Here is a 24,989-nt window from a genome sequence, read left to right on the forward strand (position 1 = left end):
CAGCTCGAATACGCATCGAATCAGTGTTATAAGACATTGATATCAGGAGCTATCTGTAGCTACTGCTAGCCGGATATATAACGTTAATACAACGCCTCAGTGAATTATTTAGTTCAATGGGACATTTCGTTTTGAACGGTGAACTAATTTGCGTTAACGTGAGCTAACGGCTAACGGAGCTATCATACACGTCTACTCTACTAGACTTGATGGAGCGTTTGTTGATGTCAGGAGCTATCGGTAGCTGGCCGACTAGATACCGTTCGGTTAGACAATGCCTCATCATGTATTAAACTAAAAGTGAATAGTTGACTGGGTCATTTTGTAACGGTAGCTAAGCTAACGTTAGCTCAGGGAGACGTCCCGTCCCACTAGGCTACTAGTAGACCCGTGTTTACATGCGTGCGGGAGGGGCTGGCACGCCCACTGCGCGAAGCCTCCTAAATAACTTTTTCTAGTTCGCACATATCTATTATCTATGACTAATTCTATCTATTTTTAGGGGCAAATGCGAGTGAAATAGTCGCGCTGTGGTTACATGACGTCATTGCTATTTTAGAGCTGCACTACCGGTTATACGGTATAGTCAAAATCCATACCGTAGAGCAAATTCATACCGTTTATACCGTATACCGTTTATACCGTCCACCCCTAGTCGATTGTCATTGAGTTTCTTCCGGTCAAGATGCAAAAAACAGATACTTTTTCATCCATACATTCCCGTTTTATACCGTGGTGAATATGAGTATAGTTTTAGAGTAATTCTGTGTAATCCCAGGATCGAGTGCATGTCACTAGAAACCGTGCCATTCCTCGCTTGGTTCAACAATCAATCTGAAATCAACGCTATATTATCGGTATTATGTTTCATCATGCATGCATGAAAGGGTGGGGGGGGGTTCTATGCTTCGATCGTCACCAACGGCATACGTTGTGGAGTAACGTTACAATAACACTTTCGGATCACAACGAAGGCATGCTCGGATCAACTCAAGATTGATATCATAGCCCTTACCTTGACTAGGATGTACTGCAAAAAGAATATTCCAATTATCTGATCGCCATTCCAAGTATTGATGTCCATCGTGTCGCCAACATAATCCAACACAAAACACGGCTCGGCTGTGCTTGATTCTCCCCAATCCATGTTATAAACATTACTCCTCCCCGACTAGGAAAACCCGGACCGCACTTTTTAGATCGACGTACAGGCTGAGCCAGAGATTCCAAGGATGTGCAATACCGGCCGCAAGGCGTTAGGCGGCGGTATTGGACGTTTGCGATCTCAGACCCATTCATGACAGCCTGCACAGGCTGCCTCGATGGATTATGAATGGAAATGGCAAATAAAATAAATAACGACCCAGAAACTAATCTTCGTTTCTGGCACTGAACCGTTGGGCCACAGAAACGAGAATTCTCATGAACGGCACTGGATGTGTTAATGGCTGGTTGTCCAACTTATGAATACCATGAATTTTCTTGTGATCGCCTTAGCCTTCCGACTATCACGGTTATACGCACGGGTGCTCTCTAAAGTGGTTTGCGTTAGCGTCCGTTTTGGTTCTTTCTCTGCCTTTTTCTTTCTACTCTCTGCGGTAAGCTTAACGAACTCTCCATGCTCCTGGGTGATGGGACTTCAATTGTCTCTTATTAAATTTGTTGTGTAGAAACTTTTTACATTACTTCCCCCACGAGGTATTTTATCCTGGCATACATCGCAGATGGCATTTGTTGCATCTGTCTCAGACACTTTGTAATAGTTCCACACTGCCGACATGTTTTAGGTTAACATGCGACAATGACACCAACTCCGCTGAGAATTGGCTCATGTTTTTCGCGTCATCGATCGGTTTTTGCAATCGGCGACTATTATATTTATACTGAATATCGGCCGATACCGATCACTGGCCGATCTATCTGGCATCCCTAATCACAATGTCAGTAGCCTAGCTATATCTATTCTATTGTGATGAAATGTAATGCATAATTTATGCACCTTTAGTTTATTTGGTTTATAAAGGACAGTGTGTACTGACAATCATTTGCATTAAACAAATAGATGGGTGCACCAGATTTAGCAAGAAGCTATCATTTCCATCTATAGTTCTATGTACTGTAACGTTAGATAGCTATTTAATCACAATAGTGTCAGTGATTAGCCTCGCCCTCTAGCTGTATCTATTGTGATTACCAGCGAGAGAGTTGGTGTGTTTTGGGAAGCAGTGTTTTTCCTTGTTCCTGACATGGCTTTTGGAGACTAAGTGATCTTAGCACGTGTTTTTGCGGGTCCAGTCCACCGTATGTTGACAGAATTAGCAAAACACCTTAAAGTCATTAGGATACTGCTCTGCTCTGAATTTAGGGCTTGGTGTGGAATTTCTTAGCTGTTTGACGACGTTAACACCGAAGCTGTAGCGTCCCTGGTCATGTTTGCTTTGCACCAAATGTTCCATCTTCTCCCGAACACGGAATTTCTGTCCAAATTAGGGCAAATTCAGCAATATTCCACGTTTTACAGTTTATTCCATTTTTATTGGTTGATTCCGTCCGCGATTCCGTGAAAGCGGATTTCATATGGCTCTAAGCTACACCTGTCTGTGGCTCTTAACCTAATGTTGAAACAGGTACTCACTGCCGCTACACTTGTCTGCGGCTTAATGTTACAATCCCAGTCCACAGACAAACTAACTATGTACGTAAAAAATAAGTATAACGAGGAGTAACTGCGAAATGCATGAAAAGGAGATGCAAAATAATTCAAAACAAGGATAATTAAAATGTATTAATAAGAGGTTAACCTCTTGAGCCCTAGCCATATTTTCATAAAATGTGCCTAAAAATACATACCTAAGTAAATTAAAGATTGCTCCACTTCTACAAGGTCCATTTGCATGTTCTTGGTATCTAGGGACATGGATCTCAGAATGTATTTACATTAAAAAAATTAAATAATGTTATCTTTGACAGTGAATACCACCATGCTAACATTGACCAGACATGAACACTGAGCTCATTCAGCACCTTCTTGAGATAAAATGTACAAACAATCTAAGCAAATGAATAAAGGGGGTTTTGTAGATACAGTACTGAATTTTGCCATCGGGCCAAATCTCCTCTTTCCAATGGCAGAGTTCAATCTGGATTTAGTACCACCAGGCGCCCCTGACAGGGCAGCAAAAAACGTAAATGAAATCTACTTGTAAGTACAGGAAAAAACACAAGTGACGGCAACTTGCAAAATGAAGCAGGCTAAAAGAAGCGTTGCTTTTGAAAAAATAACCCAAGTCAGTCTGTGCATTTATCAAAAACGGCATGATCGATATGGTTGACGGCAAAGAATTTCGGCATATGATACACCTGCTTGAGCTAGCATATCATATCCCATCCTGAGGTAGGGCTGGGCGATATGACGATATTATATAAATATCGGGTACAGTTCATTAACGATACACTTTTTAAACGTATCGTGGATATCGTGATGTTTTGCCCAAGAGGCTTGTGTTGCGTCAATCTGGTCCACACGTTGACACTTTTGAACAGCGCCGCCCCACACACACACTACTGCATCAAAAGTTACTACTTATGATAACAAAGGCATTCGTTTTGTGGCATTAACGTTATATAGTTACACTTTCAATAACATCAGCGTATTTACATAGCAACGACCGAGGTCGACCTAGATATAGCAAGCATTAGCCGTTCATATCTCAGCCCGTGCTGACTCCGTTGTGCCCATTCTGCGGTCTGTTAATAACGTTTTCAATCAGACAGATGTATGGAAATGCTTTTATTATAACATCCGTTGCAGTAAAATCATTATGCCTCCAGTCGTTTAGTCATTCTGCAGAGCTAAAAGGTAAAAGTCGGCTGCGGCGAGCTACCGCTGCCATTGTTGTTTTCATTGAGCTCTCCAATAGCGGAAGTAAAAAATTAATACGCGCTTGCCGATTGGTGCTAAGAACAGCAGGGCGGGTGCAAGCGATGTGACGTAATTGGCAGACGCGACTGTCAATCAAAATGATTCTGTTTGCCGACTGAATGAATATAAACGTTATTAACAGATTGCAGCATAGGTACAATACAGTACAGCTCAATACAACAACAGTCAACAGTGGACTGGAGGATGCAGACCAGAGAAAGACTTTCGTCTTGTTTACATCAGGGTCCCCCATTTTCAATTCATCATATTTCTTATCTAAATCATATAATATCTCATTGCTAAATATATGCAATATATAATCTAATAATCCAATAATCTAAATCTAATATATAATATAAAAATGCTAAATGCATGGGTATTTTATTTTGTCTTTAATGTTAGCTTGCAAACTCAAATACTGTCTTGGTAAGCCTCATAATGAATTGTTTGGGGGGAAAAAAAGAAAAACATCGTGATGCGTATCGTGTATCGCCGAAAGGTCAGAAAATATCGTGATATCATATTTAGGCCATATCGCCCAGCCCTATCCTGAGGCACAACCACCTTGCGCATTGAGGAGAGCTACACCGATGCAAAGTTCGGAGTTGCTCGCGCAGCTAGCTAACGTTACAGGCAGGGTTTCCGTTAGAATTTTTTTTTGCAGGTCTGAGTGTCCGGTAGATTTCAATCTACCGGACAAATGGGATAAATTCCGGTCAGAGTTTATTGAGCTTAAAAACAATTGATAGGCAGGCTATATAAATAATGACATCATCAAGGCATTTATAATATTTTAACTTAAAACTAGACTACTTTTGCGTATATACAGTCATTAATATATTCCAAATAAAATAAGTCCCTCGAGACTGCGTGCTGCTGCCGACTTGAGGTGTCGGTGGGCAGTCTGCCCGACCTTAATAAACAGCAGTCTGTTATAATCACATTTTTATGAGCTAACGAATTCCGTTATATTGGACATTTGTATTAATTATATCAAGCGAAGAACTGAGAAATTTGGCAGAGAGACGGCAACATTATCGTGGGTTTGCGCCGTGATGTATATCTCCACCTCCCAACGACTTGGTGCTGCTGCTCATAATGTCCGGTGAAAATAATTCCCTCTAAGCACAATTTGATTATTTGAATTGTATTAAAATAGGCTAAAATTAAATAGCCTATGCGATGAACGAAACAATCATTACATTTGTCGTTGCTTCACCAAGCAGCCGGTCAATGACATCCTGTGTCAGCGAGCTGGCAGCTGATATATTTACGTGAAGCATGGAGCAGGAGCAGACAGAGCAGAGCAGCGGTGTCAGCAGCGCCCCCACCCAACAGCTGAATTGCCAATGGCTGAATTGGAGTACTGCACCCTGCCAAGCCATGCTTCACGTAAATATATCAGCTGCCAGCTCGCTGACACAGGATGTCATTGACCGGCTGCTTGGTGAAGCAACGACAAATGTAATGATTGTTTCGTTCATCGCATAGGCTATTTCATTTTAGCCTATTTTAATACAATTCAAATAATCTAATTGTGTTTAGAGGGAATTATTTTCACCGGACATTATTACCGGAGAGATTAGATATGTCGGACTTCACCAGATTTTGCCGGTCAAATACCGGTAATTACCGGCTAACGGAAACGCTGGTTACAGGTGCTCGCAAGGTTGCATTGACGACAGACTGCTGGACTGCCCTGACGACCGAAAGCTATGTTACAGTCACTTGCTACTACTAGGGATGCACCTATATGAAAATGTGCGGCCGATACCGATACCGATTGTTCAACTAACACAATCGGCCGATACCGATATTTGTGGCATTTTTTTTCTTCTTTTTTTTATGAAACTACTGTATGTCTCTAAATGTTTTGATTAATTGAAAATGGAGGACCCTTATGTAAAAAAGCCGAAAGTCTTTTTCTGGTCTTCATCCTCCAGTCTTAACACTGTTGTTGTATTGAGCTGTACTGTATTGTACCCATTCTGCAATCTGTTAATAAAGTTTTCAATCAATCAGACAAATGTATAGAAAAGCTTTTATTATAACCATATAACAAAAAATTATATTATTGTTTATGAAAATGTGTTAGCCCTATGCTTGACTATTATTTTAGGCATGGCAACAAATAAAATAATAATAATAAAATGAATAAATAAAATATTAAATAAATAAATAGGCTACACATCTCAATTACAAATTGTGCTCACCGATATCAACATAGGCCTCTTTACTTACTTAAAAAAGGAAACATCAAGAAATATGTTTATGGTATTCCATCATGCCATGTGTGTTTTTTATATATTTTATAATGCTCTTGATTATTGCTGAAGTCTGAGTCATACAATACCCACTGGCTTTCATCTTCAACAGACTAACTTGACTAAAAAGACAAAAAAAATGAGTTTTAAGAGTTTAAGAGACAGCACTCACTGTATCTCTCTCAAACAAAGCTCCATGATCTCCAGTAATATCTCCATAATCTGAGTTTGCCAATGCCATGTGTCGTGTCAGGTACAGTCGATTCTGCCAATTACGTCCACACCACTAGCACCCAGCACCTCCTGCTGTTCTTACCACCAATCGGCAAGCGCTTATTCGTTTTTTTTACTTCCGGCATTGATTTTTGACGAGAGAACAAAGCTAATAAAGTTGACGAGTAGATTACCAGCGCTCTGCAGGAGTACTAAACGAGGCATAAATGATTTTTCCTTGCAACGAATGTTATAATAAAAGCTTTTCTATACAGGGCGGCTAGGTGGTGTAGTGGGCAAGGGCACTCGCCACCAGTGTGGAGACGCTAGGATTCGTCGGAGTCGTTCGAATCCAGCTCTCCACATTGTTTTTCAGTTTAGCTGGTCGTCCGCAGTAATACACATTGGCCGTATTACGGGGAGGGAAAAACTGAAGGGTGGGGATCGAACGTTGTGAACAAGCGACTCCTACAAGTCGGTTGGTGCGCTCCTGCGCAGTAGAATCAGGGAAGTGTCGGGGGCAGCGTGAGCCTCCCACGCGTTACTCCTCGACACTGAGAGATCGATCTGCGCAGGTGAAAAGATGTCGACTGCTGTTACCTCAAGTACCGGAGGGGACTTGTGCTATGTCTGACTTAGTCCACATTGCAGCCGGCTTGTGGGAGGCAAGAAACAGCGTTCGTGACAGGGGAGGGTGTTGAATTGGATGATACGAAATTGGGGATGGGAGAAAATATCGAAAAAAATGGGAGGAAAAAATTGGATCCAAAAAAAAAAGCTTTTCTATACATTTGTCTTATTGAAAACTTTATTAACAGATTGCAGAATGGGTACAATTCAGTACAGGCTCTCTGAGCAAAGGAAGGAACTGAGATATGAATGACCAACAATGCTATATGGTCGGGTAAATACGCTGATGTTATTGAACGTGTAACTATATATAACGTTAATGCCACAAAACGAATGCCTTTGTTAATCATAAGTAACTTTGATGCAGTAGCGTGTGTGTGTGGGGGCGGCGTTGTGCAGATTGCTTGACTGAAACTTTTTTCAAAGTTTGAACGTGTGGGCCAGATTGACGCGACACAAATTGATGGATATTTATTGGCTACTGCCATCGGCACATTTGAGCTTATCAGCCGATACCGATACCCGACCGATATATCGGTGCACCCCTAGCTACTACATCACCGAGGACTGGCGAGTCACCACTGCTGTGTTGCTAACTAGAAGTTTGCCCGTCGGCATATGGCAGACCACCTGGCGTAACTGTTTAAGAAGCCATTTCCCATCCCTGAATACAAATCCAAATGACTGGTGAAAAGTCAATGTGGGGAGATTCCCCAGGCTGGCAAAGCTGGCACACCAGTACCTCTATATGCCCGTGTTTTTGGACTGATTGTGACCAGCGCTCCTGTCTGACCATGTCGATATGCTCGAATTGGGACCATGCATGTGAGTCAGTCTGAGACGGGCTATTTATGTTCTATGTAGGTTTTGCAAAATAATAATAATAAATACTATTGCTTCGTTAGGTTGTTTTCAGCTTTTTATGCGCGTAATCTGTTATTTTGTTAGGCCTATATCAACACAAAATAAGGGTGAGGCACTTGGAACCGAATGTAAGCCAAGAGGATACTACTTTTAGTTTCACCTTTTTTAGAATAAAAATAAACGTCTGAATCAGCACTAGATTTAAAGGTGATATTGAGACGTAACGTAAATGCTTGCACTAGAACTGTTTGTGCGTATTGGTGGGTTTTCAACTCGCTGTGTTTTTGGAGCGCACTGAACCAAGTGATTTGTCTTCAAGGCGTCGAGACTACGCGAGGAGGCCCACACCATGGGGAGCATCTGCATGTCTGAGAATTGCACCGAGCTCAAAAATCTGCGATCCCTGGTCAGAGTCTGTGAAATACAAGCAACATTGCGCGAGCAGAGGTAAGAAATTAGGCTGAGTTTTGCAAAAACCCGATACAAGTACGGAGTGCTTTCTTAAGTGGGAGCGGCCGAGTAGAACTGATCTGAGTACTTGTCACTTCAGTCTTTCTTGCCGACAGGTATTGGTCTATTTATACAATTACATGAATGATTGTCAGTTGTAGTTGTTGTTCTTTTTTGTTTGTTTGATTGTTTGTTTTTCGACACCTCACCTCCCCACTGGACAGTTTTATACTGTGTTAAAGCACACGTTATTTTAAACTACCTGTAACTTAATTTACTGATTGCAGAGTATACATACTTAGGAACTGGATCAGTACATATACTGCAGACTTATCTGCAATTCTAGTCAAAGAAAAAGCATGTTTTGGTTGACATTTAAAGTAAACCTTACTGACCTTTGACCTTACACACCCAGCAACTAAATCTCAGTGTATCTCTCTCTCTCCCTCTCCCTCTCTCTCCCACAGGATACTATTTTTGAGACAGCAAATCAAAGAACTTGAAAAGTTGAAGAATCAGAATTCTTTCATGGTCTGAGGAACTTGTGGTTAAAGAGTGGGGAGTGAGGAGCTGGGAGAGCAGGAAGACCCATTGCACATGGTCGGAAGCTGGAGAGGGAGGACGGTTGATCAGTTCTTGTTGCCCCCAGTCTTAACACTTTAGGAGCTGCAGTTGGGTCGACTTTGGACCGCTGGGCGAGCCGAGGGGGGGGGGGGGGGTTGGGGAGAAAGCGAGAGAGCGAGAGGAGTCATTGCGGGAGGAGGGGGGGGTGGAGGGGTTGGTTTTTACAAGACTCTGTTTTGTAAAAGCCCTGGTTGAGGGGAGAACATGTAGATTTCTTGTAGATGTTATCTATGTTGTAAATATGTTTTGTAGATTGAAGCCATGGAAAGCCATGCCTATCAAAGCTTTTGACATCCAAACTAATCTACGCCGAGGCGGCTAAGGTAACTAGCGAGCCTTTCTTCATGTTAACTTGTCTGCAGACTTCCAGCTTCATTATTGTCAATAGATCGTTGAACCATTGCCTTCAGCATGTGTATGACCTGCATGGAAAACGGGAGGACATTTTTCAAGTCACTCATTGACGGAAGAGCATAGCGTAAAGCTAAGAACACTGGTGTGGGATTAGTTCTAGATTCTTCTATTACCTCTTCCTTGCTGGTTGAACTGTAACAGCGACTCGTAGTCCAGCACCCCTACTCCCCTCTTTTTGTTTTGTTACCAGGTTCATCATGTCTGCTCGCAATGGTTCAGTGATCTATTTGCAGTGGCCCTGCATTTCCCAAACTGAACATAACAGTGCCTGGTGGTGTGATGGATGGAGTGAGTGATTTATTTTAAAAAGGAAAGGAAAGAGACAACGTGACGGCCTGCTGCTTTGGACCATTCCCACTGCTAGCCCCTCCCCCTGGCCTTGGCCCCGCCCAGTCGCAGCCCAATCGATATCGCTTTAAATCCTCCCTGGTATTTTTTTTGTTTTTTTTTGTTCTCTCCCCTTAAAACTTTCCAACAAGATTTTATTTTATTTAGTTTTTTCCCTTCTCTTCCCCTTTTTGACTTTCTTTTCAAGAACTGTACTTTATAAAAGGCAAGGTGGCAGAACCGCCTCGTGTCAATCAAGAGTTCATTCCTTTGTACAGTTGGTAAAGTAATGGAGTTATAAAAAACAAGCAAATCAACAAAGAAAAGAAAACTGTTTTATTCAAAAGTTGCAGTGATAATAACTAGTATATCAGAATATGTTGTACTCATAAATTATTGCTACACGTTTTCCTTTTGCACCCAGTTGATGATGGAGTGGTCTTAGTGCTGCTGGGAAGCGAACAGCGTTTTATTTTTTTGGGGGCACCACCCAGGGGTGGAGAGAGACGATGCTGATCACGAACTAACCCCGCACACCCGGGTCAGAGCAGGCAATGAGAGGTCACAAAGGTCAAATGTGAAATGTATGTATTGTAATAAACATGCTAAACTCAAGCGAGCACTGGTTATTATTTTATTGGAGTACTATGTTTTAGGTTTCGTTTTATATGCTAGTGCCTTTTTGAAAGTCTTAAAAGTCTCAACCTCATCTACATGAATATACCACATCGGTTACGTTTTTTCTTTTCTTTTTTCTTCTCTTCCTCGATTTGACCAATGGAAAAAAAAGATCTTGGACAAGCATGTGTCATGCGTTTGTTTTCTTGGCATGTCCTCATCCCTCTCTTTGTTCCACACTATTGAGTTGGAGAGAGCAGCGTCCTAAGGTGCCTGCGAAGGCCTTTCACCACCACCACCATTCTATCTATAGAGTCTATAACTGAACTGCACCACACACATCCAGTAACGGTGATTGCTTTGTATATTGTTTCCTGAAGTATATTGAAAAAAAGAAATAAAATATGCCTCTACAGGGCCATGTTGTCTTTGGTTCTTGGTAGGTGTTCGGTGATCCCATGTGGGGCTTTTTAAATGCACAGTTAATCACTTTACTGTATAGTCTTAAGAATGGACCTTGGGTTTCTGCAACAATTAACACATCCCGCCTCGACACCTGAATGCTTTAGCGCAGGGCAACTGGTTTCGGTGCGATCCTCAACCGGGCGGTGGCCCTTCTCATTACACGTGTGAAATGCGGAGAGCCTGAGCCCACAGCTACAGCCATTAAAAACAAGACATATGAGCAAGTGTACATAATTTACCAAGACATGGGGAAGAAAGTAAGACTTGTAAACATGCTGCTCTCCTGCAGCCTCATGTCAGGGTGGTGCAGTGGTTAGCAGTACTGTTGCCTCGCAGCAAGAAGGTCCTGTGTCCAAGGTCGGACTGTGGAGTTTGCATGTTCTAGTCAACTCCTGCACTTTAAAAGACAGTATGTACCTAGCATGCATGTCTTTTAAAGTCCTGCCATTCACCTTGAGTTGGTCCCCAGGTGACTGAAATGAATGAATGAAAAACTTTATTTAACAGATTGCAGAATGGGTACAATACAGTACAGCTCAATACATACAATTGTTAAGGGGATGCAGACCATGTTTACATCAGGGTCCCCCATTTTCAATTCATAGTGACATGACATACATGACATCATGACATTTATGGCATAGGGACATGCATGACATACAGGTATATAGTACTGTTACATTTGTGACATATGATATGCAAATGTACAGTACTGTTACCCATAGATCCTGACGGAGTATATACATATGATGGGGAGGAGACTGTACATTAGAGGGGGTGGGAGAGAAATATACATACGGTGGGGAGGAGACTACATTAGGAGGGGGTGGGTGGGAGAGAATATATACATACGCTGTGGAGGAGACTCTATTAGGAGGCGGTGGGGTGGTTTGGACATTTACGCTGGCCAGTTTTGATTTGCAGCCTCCCATAGGTGCTCTTTTAGAGCGGTTTTGAATGTGGGTAGGGATTCACATTCCTTTACAGCTTTGGGTAGGGTGTTCCACATTGATGTGGCATAATTGCGAAAAGTGTTTAGTCCCTTGTTTGAGCCGAATCTGGGTTTAACATGATTTGTTGAGCTTCCTCTGGTGTTGTGGTTGTGGTATTCACTGACCTTTGGGAAGTATTTTGACATGTACATGGGTACCTTAGTCGTATAGTGTATCTTGTAGACCAGGCCCATTGCAAGTTGCTGTACTCTGTTGTCTACTCTAAGCCATCCTAGGTAGTCAAAGTGGGCAGGGGTGAGGTGGGTTCTAGGAGTAAGGTCAAGTAGTAGTCTGACCAGTTTGTTTTGTGATGTTTGTAATCTTGTTTTTAGCGCTTTTGAGGTGCTTTGGTACCATGAGGTGCAAGCATAGTCGTAGTACCCTTGAATGAGTGCTCCTGCCAGAGTCTTCAGGGTATTCTTGTTTACCAGAGAGGAGATCCGGTACAAGAATCTAGTTCGTTGGTTGACTTTTCTTATTACCTTGGATGCCATTTAGTCATGGGCACTCACTACTCCTATATAGGAGACACAGGATAGATGGTGCGTAACACAGTTTATTAAACGGGGTTGGCTAGATGGTACAAGCCAGAGCAGATGGATGTAGCTGTTGTCATGACAGTCAGATATTTTATTTGCCATGTATGGATGAATCCGCATTGGAATACAGGTACAGAGCAACACTGTCTACAAATAATCCAATACAGGAGCTGAGTAGAAACGGTACAGAAAAAAGAAAAAAAACACTATAAAAGGACAAATGCTAAGATTAATAAGATCAACATCCCCTAAAGTGCATATCATAGTAAAGTGCATGATGCATAGAGGCACAATTTACAGTAAAAGTGCATATAATCAAAGTGCGTGATGCACAGACGCCTAGAAACAGCACTTCCACAACCTGACTAATAACACCAAATTAAAAATAGGATAATATACAAATCTAGCCTTTGGAGTTATTCAGGCTGTGCACAGCACTGGGGAAGAAACTCTTGGTAAACCGAGAGGTAGAGCATGTGATAGAGCGGCCTATCCTATGTGTGTGGGCATACCACATTTAACTGTGCCACCCCTGCTCCCAGGTCTTAATTAGCTTGACCCAGGGCAGGTGTGGCTGCTTAAATCGGCCATCCTCACGGTGTACTTGGCAGATGCAGAAATTCTAATTATATTGCCTTTCCATACCAATAATGGACTGTAATGGCTGGGTGGTGTTGACACAAAGGACCAGGGAAATGGCATGGATTGGGACTGGAACGCATCAGTGGTGGAAAAGCCACATTGTGTCCGTTAACACCCAGTCATTACTACATGGAGGTACTGGACAGGGCCACGTCGTTGAACAATTTGACTTCTGTTACCCAAAAATGTTACAGAAGCTTCACGACATGCCCATTTTCAATCAAATTAAAATGACAAATTATGTAATTATATATGTAATTGGTTTAATTATTTGGGACAATAGCATAGTGTTTCGATATTGGTGCTCTGAGATGGTATTATCTATAATTGGTTCTTTGTGAGTTAATAAAAAAAAAATTGACCATCGTATGTATTTGCACTGATGTAGGCTTTCCAACTCATTGCTTAATATTCTTCTGGCCGACCTTGGATCAAAATATTTCAGTAGCCATAATCTGCATTACTGCACATACACATTGACGCCCAGAAATGGAAAGTAACTAACTACTTTTACTTAGGTACTGTACTTACAGGAACACTCAACCAAAAACAAAGCAGATGTTTTTTTTTATCTCACACATATCCCAAAACTAAACAATTTTTTCTACAAATTCAATTGGTTATTGAGATCAAGGGTTGGAATATGTGATGGTATGATGTCACATATTCCAGGAAGAATTTTAAAGCAGTCAGTGAAATGATGAAAAAAAAATACAGGTATATATTAATGCCTTTGCATAGGTCTTTCCAGGAGCTGTTGATCACCCATTGGTGTTTATGATTTCATTCAATTACTACTACTGCTATACCCTGATGACAGCCAAGGCATCAAAACATTGATCCAATAAATTATCTGCATGCGAGTTGTGGAGGGTGTGACTACCATTCTTAAAGGGGCACGCCAAAAAACAATACTGATTTATTTTGCACATAATCTCTCACATCCAAAAGCTCAGTTTTGCACACATTCATTTAGCAGGATATGGCCACCTGTGATGTCATCGGAGACATTGAATCCTTGTTAATTAATTTATAAGGTAGCAGTCTATAAGACAAGGTTGCTTGCTATTTTTCATCTACCATCATTTCATGGTCCTGTAATTAACACAACACAAAGATTAAATGTCCCCGATATCACTGGTGGCCATATTCAAACTAATTTACTCTCAATAAATGTTGAATGAATGTGCATGTTTATGTGCAAAATAAATCAGCATTGTTTTTTGGTCAAGTGTCCCTTTAAGGTTTTGCTACATTATCTGTGGCAACAAGCACCCCATTAATCAGGTGTGCTGTTTCTTTTGTCATCAATTTATTCATCTGTATTGAGCTGCACTTCCTGGAATATGTGATCACAAATTTACAACTCTTTAACTCAATGACTCAAAACAAATTCATTTGTATAAGATAGTTTGTAGTTTGGGGATACATCTTAAATTGTGATTTGGTGGAGTGTTCCATTAAGTACAATGTTGAGGTAGCCTACTTCATTTGAGGAGACTTTATACTTTTGCTCCACTGCATTTAAAAGAAAACCTCCACTACTATACCTGTAATTATTAGTTTCTTGTGTTTTGCATACATTCAAATGATATAATTTTCGAGCCCATCGGAGTAGCCATAACTGAACCACCAACCCCAAATAGCCTAATGGTTAAGGTTAATGCATCAAAGATTAAATGCTTCTTCATACTGACATTTATGAAGATATGAGTGGCAATCAATATCTGATTTTTTTTAAATGTCTTCCTGTCTTCTACTATTATGTACTATGCTACTATGACTATGCTACTATCTACTTTGCTACTATACCTATACTACTACCTACTGTGCTAAAACTGCTGACTTGTACACAATTTCTATGTCGCTTTGGATAAAAGCGTCAGCTAAATGACTAAATATAGAGATGTTGAGCAAGCACTTTTACTTTCGATACTTGATCTAGCTATACCCTACCTCTATCTTCTGCACTGGTCCAATTTGATCACATTGCGCCGTCTAATGTCTTTGTGTATGCTGGTGTGTTTGATGATATACTTATAATAACAATATAAAAACAAACAAACAAAACATTGATTAGGATATAGATTTTGCTAGGGCTATTTGTTCATATAGTTAATACATTACTTTTTAATAGGGCTTGGTAAAAGTAGAATGGACAGAGAGAATCATGACATAAACCCACCACTAGAGTGCACAATTGCCTTTTCCTACACTGGAAGCCCTGAGGAACACCTCAGTGAACCAAAGATTTAATTCAGACCAAGGTATTGGTGGAAACTCTTGACGCCAATAGTAGCCGACGAAATGGCATCAAGAACATGTTTTGAATCTGTGTTTTAGTGTTTCTCAATTAAATGTGCTGTTTGCGTGGGATTCCACACCGGGTGGCCCAATGGTGACATTGAGAGTAACAGTGATGTCAGCATTCACCCCCCCTCCCCCTCAAAGCAGTGTTGCCACTTTTGAGTAATACAGCAGAATGGACAATTAAAATCAAAATGGAAGTAAATGCAGTTTTTTTTATGCTTTTCTACATAGCATCCACATCCAGGAACACGAGAGGAACAAGTCATCTTTCACTTAATGGGCACTTTAATGGGTAGGCTTAAGTTGAGGACTTTGAACCTCTACCTGACAAGAACAAGTTGCAGGTTGAGAAAACCCTCAGCTCGGAACTAGGCAAAATCTGCATATGGCTCGCCGACAACAAACTATCATTACACATGGGCAAAACAGAGTCCATTCTCTTCGGTTCAAATAACAAACTCAGCAAGACCGACGGCTTCTCAGTTACAGTGGGTGACAATATTGTCACAAGGAAAGATGAAATTACCTAGAGGCTAATCTTTCCTGTGACAAAATGGCATCCAATGTAATAAAAAAAAGTCAACCAACGAACTCGATTCTTGTACCGGATCTCCTCTCTGGTAAACAAGAATACCCTGAAGACTCTGGCAGGAGCACTCATTCAAGGGTACTACGACTATGCTTGCACCTCATGGTACCAAAGCACCTCAAAGGCACTAAAAACCAAATTACAAACATCTCAAAACAAACTAGTCAGACTACTGCTTGACCTTACTCCTAGAACCCACCTCACCCCTGCACACTTTGCCAACCTAGTGTAGCACCCTGAATATATGGCTATTCTTCAGACGTGCTGACTTGCCTTTTATCTCCCTTTGGTGCACCAAGACATATTAACTAGTTTCCATTGATATTCCCTCGAACAATGACGCGGGTTCTCCTTCTCCTACCGGCTGGAATATGGATTATAAACAGTAACACTGGATCATATTCTTCCACCCAGTGCTTCTTCTGTGGGGCTAGTTGGCGGTGCCAGCAGGGGGCAGCGGTGGCAGGCGGAGCGTACGAGAGAGAGACGGGGAAGGAAGCAAGTCAACCGAGACGGAAGTGGGAGGAACCAGTCTCTTCGACAGTGGACTTTGATGTGATCGGTCGTGTCTTGACAGAGCCCCCGTTGTGGACCACACGGGTGAACGTATTGAACTTGAGTATATGACGGGTTATCCTAGAAATATCCGTGATAGCGTGTGAGTAAGAGAAACCGAACCCAAGGACTAACGTCCATAGATAATGTGTTATAGTAGCAGTGTGTGCGGTATATTTAGCATGCTGCTAACGGCTATGTTGACCAGTGTACACCGGGCGCGAGGCGCTGAAGAGACCGGTGGTGTAGCCAGGCACGTTGCGTAACAGTATAACCGTATAGCAGGAGGGCTGTTTGGGACCCAAAGAGTAGCTTCAGTTTAAGGTAGGGCTAGAGTATTGCTGCGTGTCTACCCAGCACTGGCCGTCAACAACCAGTCTTCGCCGGTGTTCGACGTCTGCTCTGCCCCGGCTGTCGTCAGCCCAGCACGGGAGTTCTTCTCGTCCAGCAGAGGTCGCCATCACCCAGCACGTGCTCTCAGCCCGCTACTGCCCCTCTGCTCCAACCCCGCTTGCTAGCGCCCGTGACGAGAGCGTTCAACGCCATCTTGCTACCCGGACGGTGGTGGCGCGGCGAGGCCGCCATCTTGGTTGAGTACAATAGAGCTTCGATGCTCAGGATCTTATTGCACAGTACACAGTGTGATGCGGCCTACGGGTGAAGCTAAAGTTGCTAACTACAGTTCATAGGGGTACCCCATAAACATTACATGCCGGCATTAGTATAGGACTTTTGTTTTGGTAAAGTGGGCCCACCTTTTTGATTTCCTTTGAGTGTAATAACGTGTTGGTTCTTTAATAATAATTCCCATCTAATTAACCCTTCCCCTGCGGGAAGGTTACTGACCAGTGGTGTCACAAGTAAAGGTATTATCCTCCTTACCATATAATTAATGCCTGAGAGAGGTATTATACATGGTACTAGCCCAGACGTGGGTGATGAGTTCCTTTGAGTGTAATAACGTGTTGGTTCTTTAATAATAATTCCCATCTAATTAACCCTTCCCCTGCGGGAAGGTTACTGACCAGTGGTGTCACAAGTAAAGGTATTATCCTTACCATATAATTAATGCCTGAGAGAGGTATTATACATGGTACTAGCCCAGATGTGGGTGATGAGTTAAGCACATTGGTGTGTCATATAGGTGCCTAAAAGGTACTGAGTTACAGCTTGGGTAATGGCAAGATTCCATCCTATTTCAACATGCCATTAAATCTTTGTAACTGCACAGTACAAATTAACATAAAGAATTAGATGGGGTTCTGTGTGCGTGTCCATTCCTGTGCCTAGTATTAACTCTTTTGGTGTGGGTAACGTTAATACAATTAACCCCTTCCTATTCAACCCTTCCCTTTCTACTGTAAGGTTTCTAATGTCACTGAGGGAGGGTACTGCTTGCGGGGGGAACTAAGTTATTTATTTACAATTCAGTCACTAGGTGTGGGAGGGTTAAAGGAGTAATTGGGGGAAGTGAGAGCGAGTTGGGGAGTACTGCTGACCGCCCTGCTGCAGGGGAGGAAGACCAGAGTACCAGACCAGGTTGGTAAATCCCGGGCCCCATCCACTCCCACTGCCAGCCTCCAGTTGAAGCTCCAGACCCAAAGACGGAGGTGCAGTCAGACGGAGCTCTACTGTGTCTCGCTACCCAGTGACTGTGCACACCCGTTCCCACGAAGCAGGGATAATCCACCCTGCTACACTAGGATGGCTTAGAGTAGACGACAGAGTACAGCAACTTGCAATGGGCCTGGTCTACAAGATACACTACACGACCAAGGTACCCATGTACATGTCAAAATACTTCCCAAAGGTCAGTGAATACCACGATCACAACACCAGAGGGAGCTCCACAAATCATGTAAAACCCAGATTCGGCTCAAACAAGGGACTAAACACGTTTTGCAATTATGCCACATCAATGTGGAACGCCCTACCCAAAGCTGTAAAGGAATGTGAATCACTACCCACCTTCAAAAACACTCTCAAAGAACACCTACGGGAGACTGCAATTCGAAACTGGCCCCTACAAATGTCCTAACCCAGTTGTACAATAAAGACCAAGCATGGCTTTGTCAGTATTCCAGTGTACAGTGCCCCCCCCCCCTACCCAACCCCCCCCCCCCACCTCCAATGTACAGCCCCACCCAACCCAACCCCACCCCACCTACCCAACCTCCTCCAATGTACAGTTTCTATGTCAAATGTATGTCAGTATTCCAATGTACAGTGTGTGTCCCCCCTACCCAATCCCCCCCCCCCCCACCTCCAATGTACAGCCCCACCCCACCTACCCAACCTCTTCCAATGCACAGTTTCTATGTCAAATGTATATACACTCTTTTTCTGGATTTTTTTTAGTATCACAAACAGTACTGTATTTGCAAATCTGGGATGTCAAATGTATAGATGTAGCAGTAGCCTACTGTCTATCTGTATGTCGTGTGTGTCATATGATGAATTGAAAATGGGGGACCCTGATGGAAACAAGACGAAAGTCTTTCTCAGGTCTGCATCCTCTTAACAATTGTATGTATTGAGCTGTACTGTACTGTACCCTTTCTGCAATCTGTTAATAAACTTTTCAATCAATCAATACCCCTGTTTCCTACATCAGACTGTTCAACACTGACCCCCCCCCCCCCCCCCCCCCCCCCCCCTCTTCTCTCTCTCGGTCTCTCTCATGACCTGGGCGGCAGTTAATGGGGCCACTGTACTTTTTTCGAAAAAACATACTGATTTTCTTTGGGTGCCCTGTGGAGTATGTTGCAGCATTTTATTCAGGGTTTGTACAGATTGAATAGAAGGCCCGTTACTTTACATTAACCTAACTAGCCAGACCTGTTGATATTCAGCATTAAGGGTAGCATGGATTGTGCTGAGAAAGGACTCTATCGATTGACATCATTAGCAAGTAGGAAACAGGGCTAGGGATCCATTTCTTAAATGTGCCCTTCAAAGAGAATGCCTTTGATAAAAACAGACGAACACATTACTAGTTTGAAATACGGTGCCTGTGTTGGTCTCGAACAACAAAGCTGCTCTCAACACTTTCTGTATCCACGCGCCGCTTAAATCCAACACCCAGAAACATTAGGTATTCGTTTTTAATGGCATATCACTTGTCTTGAAGAAGAATAAATCACAGTCATTGTCATGGAGAGTGGAGGAGCATGGAGCCAAGTGGTCACCGTCTGTGTCCTCTACCTTGATAGCATGGCTCACATCAAAGAGGCAGGGGGAGACGAGAGCTGTGGTTAAAGGAAATGCTGTCTGCCTAGGAGACGCTCATGCAGGCACGTGCACACATAGAGGCCAAGGGGTGCCTGAGCACCTGCCTTTTTGAGCCTCATCAAAAAAGTGCCCTTTTTGAAAAAAAATAATTTTTTTTTTTTTTTTTTTTTTTTTTTACTGTTACGCATATAGACTGCCCTTCCAACTGAAAAATGTCAGGATTGAATCAAATTATTAGGTAAAGAGAGAGAGATGCCCCATATTCCATTGCAGTTTGCACGGCCTCCTCAGCGTGCCTCTCCGCGGACCTATATATTTTATGCATAGCGTGGGTGTTGATGATGATCATGATAGAAACCGCTGTTGAATGCTGGTATTATACTCACTGAGGGACACAAAGAAGTCAAGTCCGATGGGATTTGGGAATCTCAAATACAAATCGGGATTGGAATAAAAAATGCATTTATATTAAACAATACAGAATATACAGCACTTCTTGGGGTCTGTAGGGTAAGCACTTATTCCCTCCCCCCTGAACATTTATGGAGATGTATGGGCCTTTTAAGTCAGTGATAAAAGTGTCTTTCAAGGATAAGTGAGCTCCTGCACTGATTATTATAGTTCAATATTCAATATTTGATCACCAAAACCCCCCAAAAAGCATAAAAAGGGGGCCCCCCGCCCGAAAAGGGCCCTTACAAATCGCGCTCGTGCGCTACGCGCGCTACGCGCGCTCGCTTAATATATACACACAAGTGTAGTGCCCTTTTCAGCCTTTGAGCACCTGCCCCTCTAAAGTCCCTGTGCACGTCCCTGCTGCGCTCATGTGTGTGTGTGTGTTCCCGACTTAACTAAATTGGGGACACATTTCAGGCTACACAAACCAGCTGATTAGGGACGGCTTTAACAGTAGGGGACAGACATATTGTCCCCAAAAAAAATATATTTGGGGTAAAGGTTATGCCTAGGTCTAAGGTTAGGGTTAGTTTTGGCCAACGTGTGTGTGTGTGTGTGTGTGTGTGTGTGAGTGAGAGAGATAGTGGTGTATGCTGCATCCTTAAGTATCCTTAAACTATGTTGATCGTCAGATATTTTATTCGTATGTATGTATAATCTATTTGGTGGATTCAAATAAAGCATTTAATGTGTGTGTGTGTGTAATATTTTGACCCTCTGCATATTGATTTAATCTGCACATTTAATAAAGTATTTGAAATCTGTGTGTGTGTGTGTGTGTGTGGTGTGCATCCTGCTTGTGTGCAGGCTGTGTTTGTGTTGGTATCAGTGCTGCTCCCTCCTTATCTTCTAAAGCAGGGGTCAGCAACCTTTTTGATATGAAGTGCTATTTTAAAATGTTCTCATTAATCAGTGTGCCATATCAACATTAAGGTTGACATTTAGTTCAATTATGACACCACATCAAAATGTAAATCTCCAACAGATCTGTAATTATATTTCATCCATATAAGCAACGTGCATAGGAATAGTTTTATTAACAATTTTCCTCATTATATAAGAATGCTATACAATAATGCTGCCGTCTTTATGAGATGCTTGCTTGCTGTACCTGGACACATTCAGCCTTGTCTGCGTCATCTTTTAAAGTTTTCTCATGTTTGGTGTAAAAATGGCGTTTAACACTCAATGTTCGGCAAACAACAGACTGACCCTTCTGATTGGCTCTGACCCTGAAATATCCCTGATGTCGGTCAACCTACCATAAATAACAGACTGTGCAACTGCCAGTGGCTGTGAAAGGATGAGAGGACACTTCAACATTTCCAAAATGGTTCCTCTCTTACACACTTGCTAGTGTGCCATTGGTTTAGATACCGCGTGCCAATGGTGGCACTCGTGCCTGAGGTTGCTGACCACTGTTCTAAAGGTATACTGATAAGCCCTGAAACTCTTTCCTGTCCTCCTCAGACAGACTTGAGCCTCTATTTCCAAAGCAGTGGGTGTCTCTTTGTTAGGCAAAACCAGCTCTCAGGGATCAGAGGACCACAGCGAGACCTGCCCTGTCCCCCCCTCAGCATTTGGACCACGCCCGCCCCTCGAAAGACACACACACACACATTGTATAACCACACTACATTCATCACGATATTCCATCACTTCCATTAATTATAGTTCCCAACCCTAAAACGGCCCTTGCTTGAAAAGATTTAGCTCATCTTGCTGTCCTTGAGGACATTTTGGACACACACACACACACACACACACACACACACACACACACACACACACACACACTCACTCTCACACACACACACACACGCACACACACACACACTTGGACACAAATGCAAATGCAGGTTCTGTGACTTCTGTCCATCTCACCTCCAGGTGTCGACAGTCGTCACTTAAAGTGTAAAGAGAGGATCACTAGCAGTAGGGTGGGACGTTACATGAAAAGAGAGGATCATTAGCAGTAGGGTGGGACGTTACATGAAAAGCTTATCCTCTCAGCATGAAAAGAAACACATTTTTGTTGTCATACTGGTCTCTCTCTCTCTCTCTCTCTCTCTCTCTCTCTCTCTCTCTCTCTCTCTCTCTCTCTCTCTCTCTCTCTCTCTCTCTCTCTCTCTCTCTCTCTCTCTCTCTCTCTCTCTCTCTCTCTCTCTCTCTTTACATCATGCATCCTCCTAGTTAGCATGGAGTGACAACCCAGCCAAACAACAATTGTGTTAAATGCAGGAAGTTAAACCACTATTTTCTCCTCAACTACACGAAATACTTGGACCACTCGACTTAATCGTATCTAACAACAAACATTTTCTCAGATGGGGGTCCCTGAGGTAAAGTAAAAATAAATTAAAATAAGTGAGGGTTTGTGTATACATTTTGGGGCCCTTAACATAAAAAAAATTGAGAACCACTGGCCATTTTTCAAAGGTTCCGAGAAATTGGACAGAAGAATAATATGAGGCCAAAACACCAACATGTTTTTACTATTTGACCAGTAGATGGCGATCTTTCATCACGCACTAGAAGAATTGGAATTGGGACACCAGCTTTACTACACAAAAAAACAGGTTAGACACCTGTGGGATCAAGAGGAACTATGTAAGGTAATGTTATGTAATATGTTGACATTAAGACATAAGGATCTGTGTTTTTTTTTTATATATAAATATGTACATAGATCAGCTTGTTTTATAGTTAATGTGAGAATTCAAATGGAGAGTGATCAATTAGTTTGAACAACAAATAAAAAAAAAGTTTTACCCCAAAAGTTAAAGTAGGACTTTTGAGGGAAGACATGCAGAAAGTATACTATCATCTAATATCTTGCTTCATCTCCTGAGGTTTGGATAAAGCGGAACTCGTTTAACATGATGCATTTGGCTAATGAGACAGTATTGGTTATTTTGTTAAACTTGTTGATACATTACTTTCTGGGGGCATCTTCCCTATAGTGGGGGAAGCTGCCCCCTTTACAACATTTTACATTTAGTTTACTATACAAAGTTGTATTCTGTTATGATTGAATTACCCTATAAATGTGTTTACTTAAGCATACTTTGTATATGTACATATTATATACATATTCAAATTATATATATTTCAATAGATAATAATAGACACTGTTCATACAATATACTTCACTGTGTACTATTACCCCGGTTCATCCCGGCTACACTGTGATATCAGGAGCCTTTCATTTGGCATGTCGGTTAGTGCAGTCAGTCCCAAGGGACCATTGGGAGGGAAATTACATCGATATCCTGCCACATATTAGCTAGTGGTCCAAGTATGTCCATGTTTATCTCGCTCTTTTTTTTTCCAAGGCAGATGATGCAAAGCAGGTCTTGGCCTGGCGCCTCTGTGGAATTACCGATAATTACGGTAATTGCTGTCTTTCTAGTTATTTCGGTGTCCCCTCAAGCGGAATCACACCCTTTACCCTTTGACACTGCGTCATTGGACCGTGTATCTGTTGGACATAATTAGACCTGCACATCTCTCTCTCATACAGTCAACCAGTATTTCCCCACATTAATATATACCTATAGGCTACTTTATGAAGCATATCAAATAAATCATAATCCAACACTGTGCTTTGTTTTCATATTTATAAAGGCAACCGATTTCATCAATACTAATCTAATTATCAGCAGGAAATAAAAAACGATGACGAATTGAAAATGGGGGACCCTGATGTAAACAAGACGAAAGTCTTTCTCTGGTCTGCATCCCCTTAACTACGCGTCCATTCTGCAATCTGTTAATAAAGTTTTCAATCAATCAATCAAAACGATTGATAGGTAGGTGACTATCTCTTTTTACTTAAACTAGTTACCTATTACTAGTTAGGTCTAAATGTCACAACATTGTATTATTATCGGTATTATATTATTATTGGACATACTATAGGCCACTAAAAAGGCCTATTATACTTTTCTCTGACAGGTCGGACAATATTGACTCAAGCAACGAGCTGCATGTTCATTCCAACCTGCAGACGGAGACGAGTCGCTGCTGATATCGATCGCAGCAGCTCTGTGTGTTTTGCATGGGATTGTTCAGAGGGATTGTTTAGAGGGCAATTGCGAGTGTCAGTGTCTGTCTGTGTCGTCTCAGTGGCGCCATGTGCCTTCTTTTTGGATTGCTAATTTCTCTAACCGCCCGTCCGCTCCGCCCAGAACAAGCAGCGGCCTCCTCCCAGCTGTGAGGCGCGGGGCGTCGACCTGTCTGTGCAGGGATCATGACTTGCAGGTAAAAATGGATTTGGAAATGGGGAAAGCATAATTTGAATAATGTTTGTTTTACACCATTGCGCGCCCACGGTCAAATAATAAACCACGGACAAATATAGTAATGTAGCTTCGACCAGATATGCAACCAGCAGCACCGGAGAGAGAGAGTCTGTCTGCTCTAAACTAACACTAGGGTTATTATTTCTGCAAATCTTACAATTTTAGTAACCAGACGGAGTGACTGACGGCTGAACCAATGGAATTGTGCACTGGCACCATAGATCACCGCAACACTTCCGGTATTTTGAGCTCCTGGGAGAGAGCTGGGGGGGGTGGATGAATGTTGATTAGAGCCTTGACGTAAGGCTCTAATCAACATTCATTCATTGTATCTCCTCACACGAGCTCCATGTAACGCGGAAGTGCAGTGGTCTATCGCCTCACGAGCTCCATGTAACGCGGAAGTGCACTCCTCACGAGCTTCATGTAACGCGGAAGTGCACATTGGCATTAGTGGCATTATGGGAGATGTGGTAACGTCACTGAACGGGGGGTTGGCCTGACCAATGAGCGCTCAGGGGGCGGAGTCGCGGCTCAGCTAAAAGAAGCTCTTTATTCCGAGTCTGTTCCGAGCGCCGCA

At 42.4% G+C, this 24,989-nt stretch overlaps 1 protein-coding gene across 1 annotated transcript in view; it reads left to right on the top strand.

Moving 5' to 3' along the window:
* waca (WW domain containing adaptor with coiled-coil a) overlaps positions 1 to 9,040 on the top strand; it is a 145,010-nt gene extending 135,970 nt beyond the window's left edge. The window contains exons 12-13 of the mRNA XM_084326333.1: positions 8,213 to 8,340; positions 8,811 to 9,040. Coding sequence (XP_084182459.1) covers positions 8,213 to 8,340; positions 8,811 to 8,880 — 198 coding nt within the window. The 3' untranslated portion in view covers positions 8,881 to 9,040. The remainder of the gene's footprint in view (positions 1 to 8,212; positions 8,341 to 8,810) is intronic.
* Positions 9,041 to 24,989: the final 15,949 nt, after the last annotated feature.

The sequence above is a fragment of the Notolepis coatsorum genome (genome assembly GCF_963971535.1).
Source record: "Notolepis coatsorum genome assembly, chromosome: 12".
NCBI lineage: Eukaryota > Metazoa > Chordata > Actinopteri > Aulopiformes > Paralepididae > Notolepis > Notolepis coatsorum.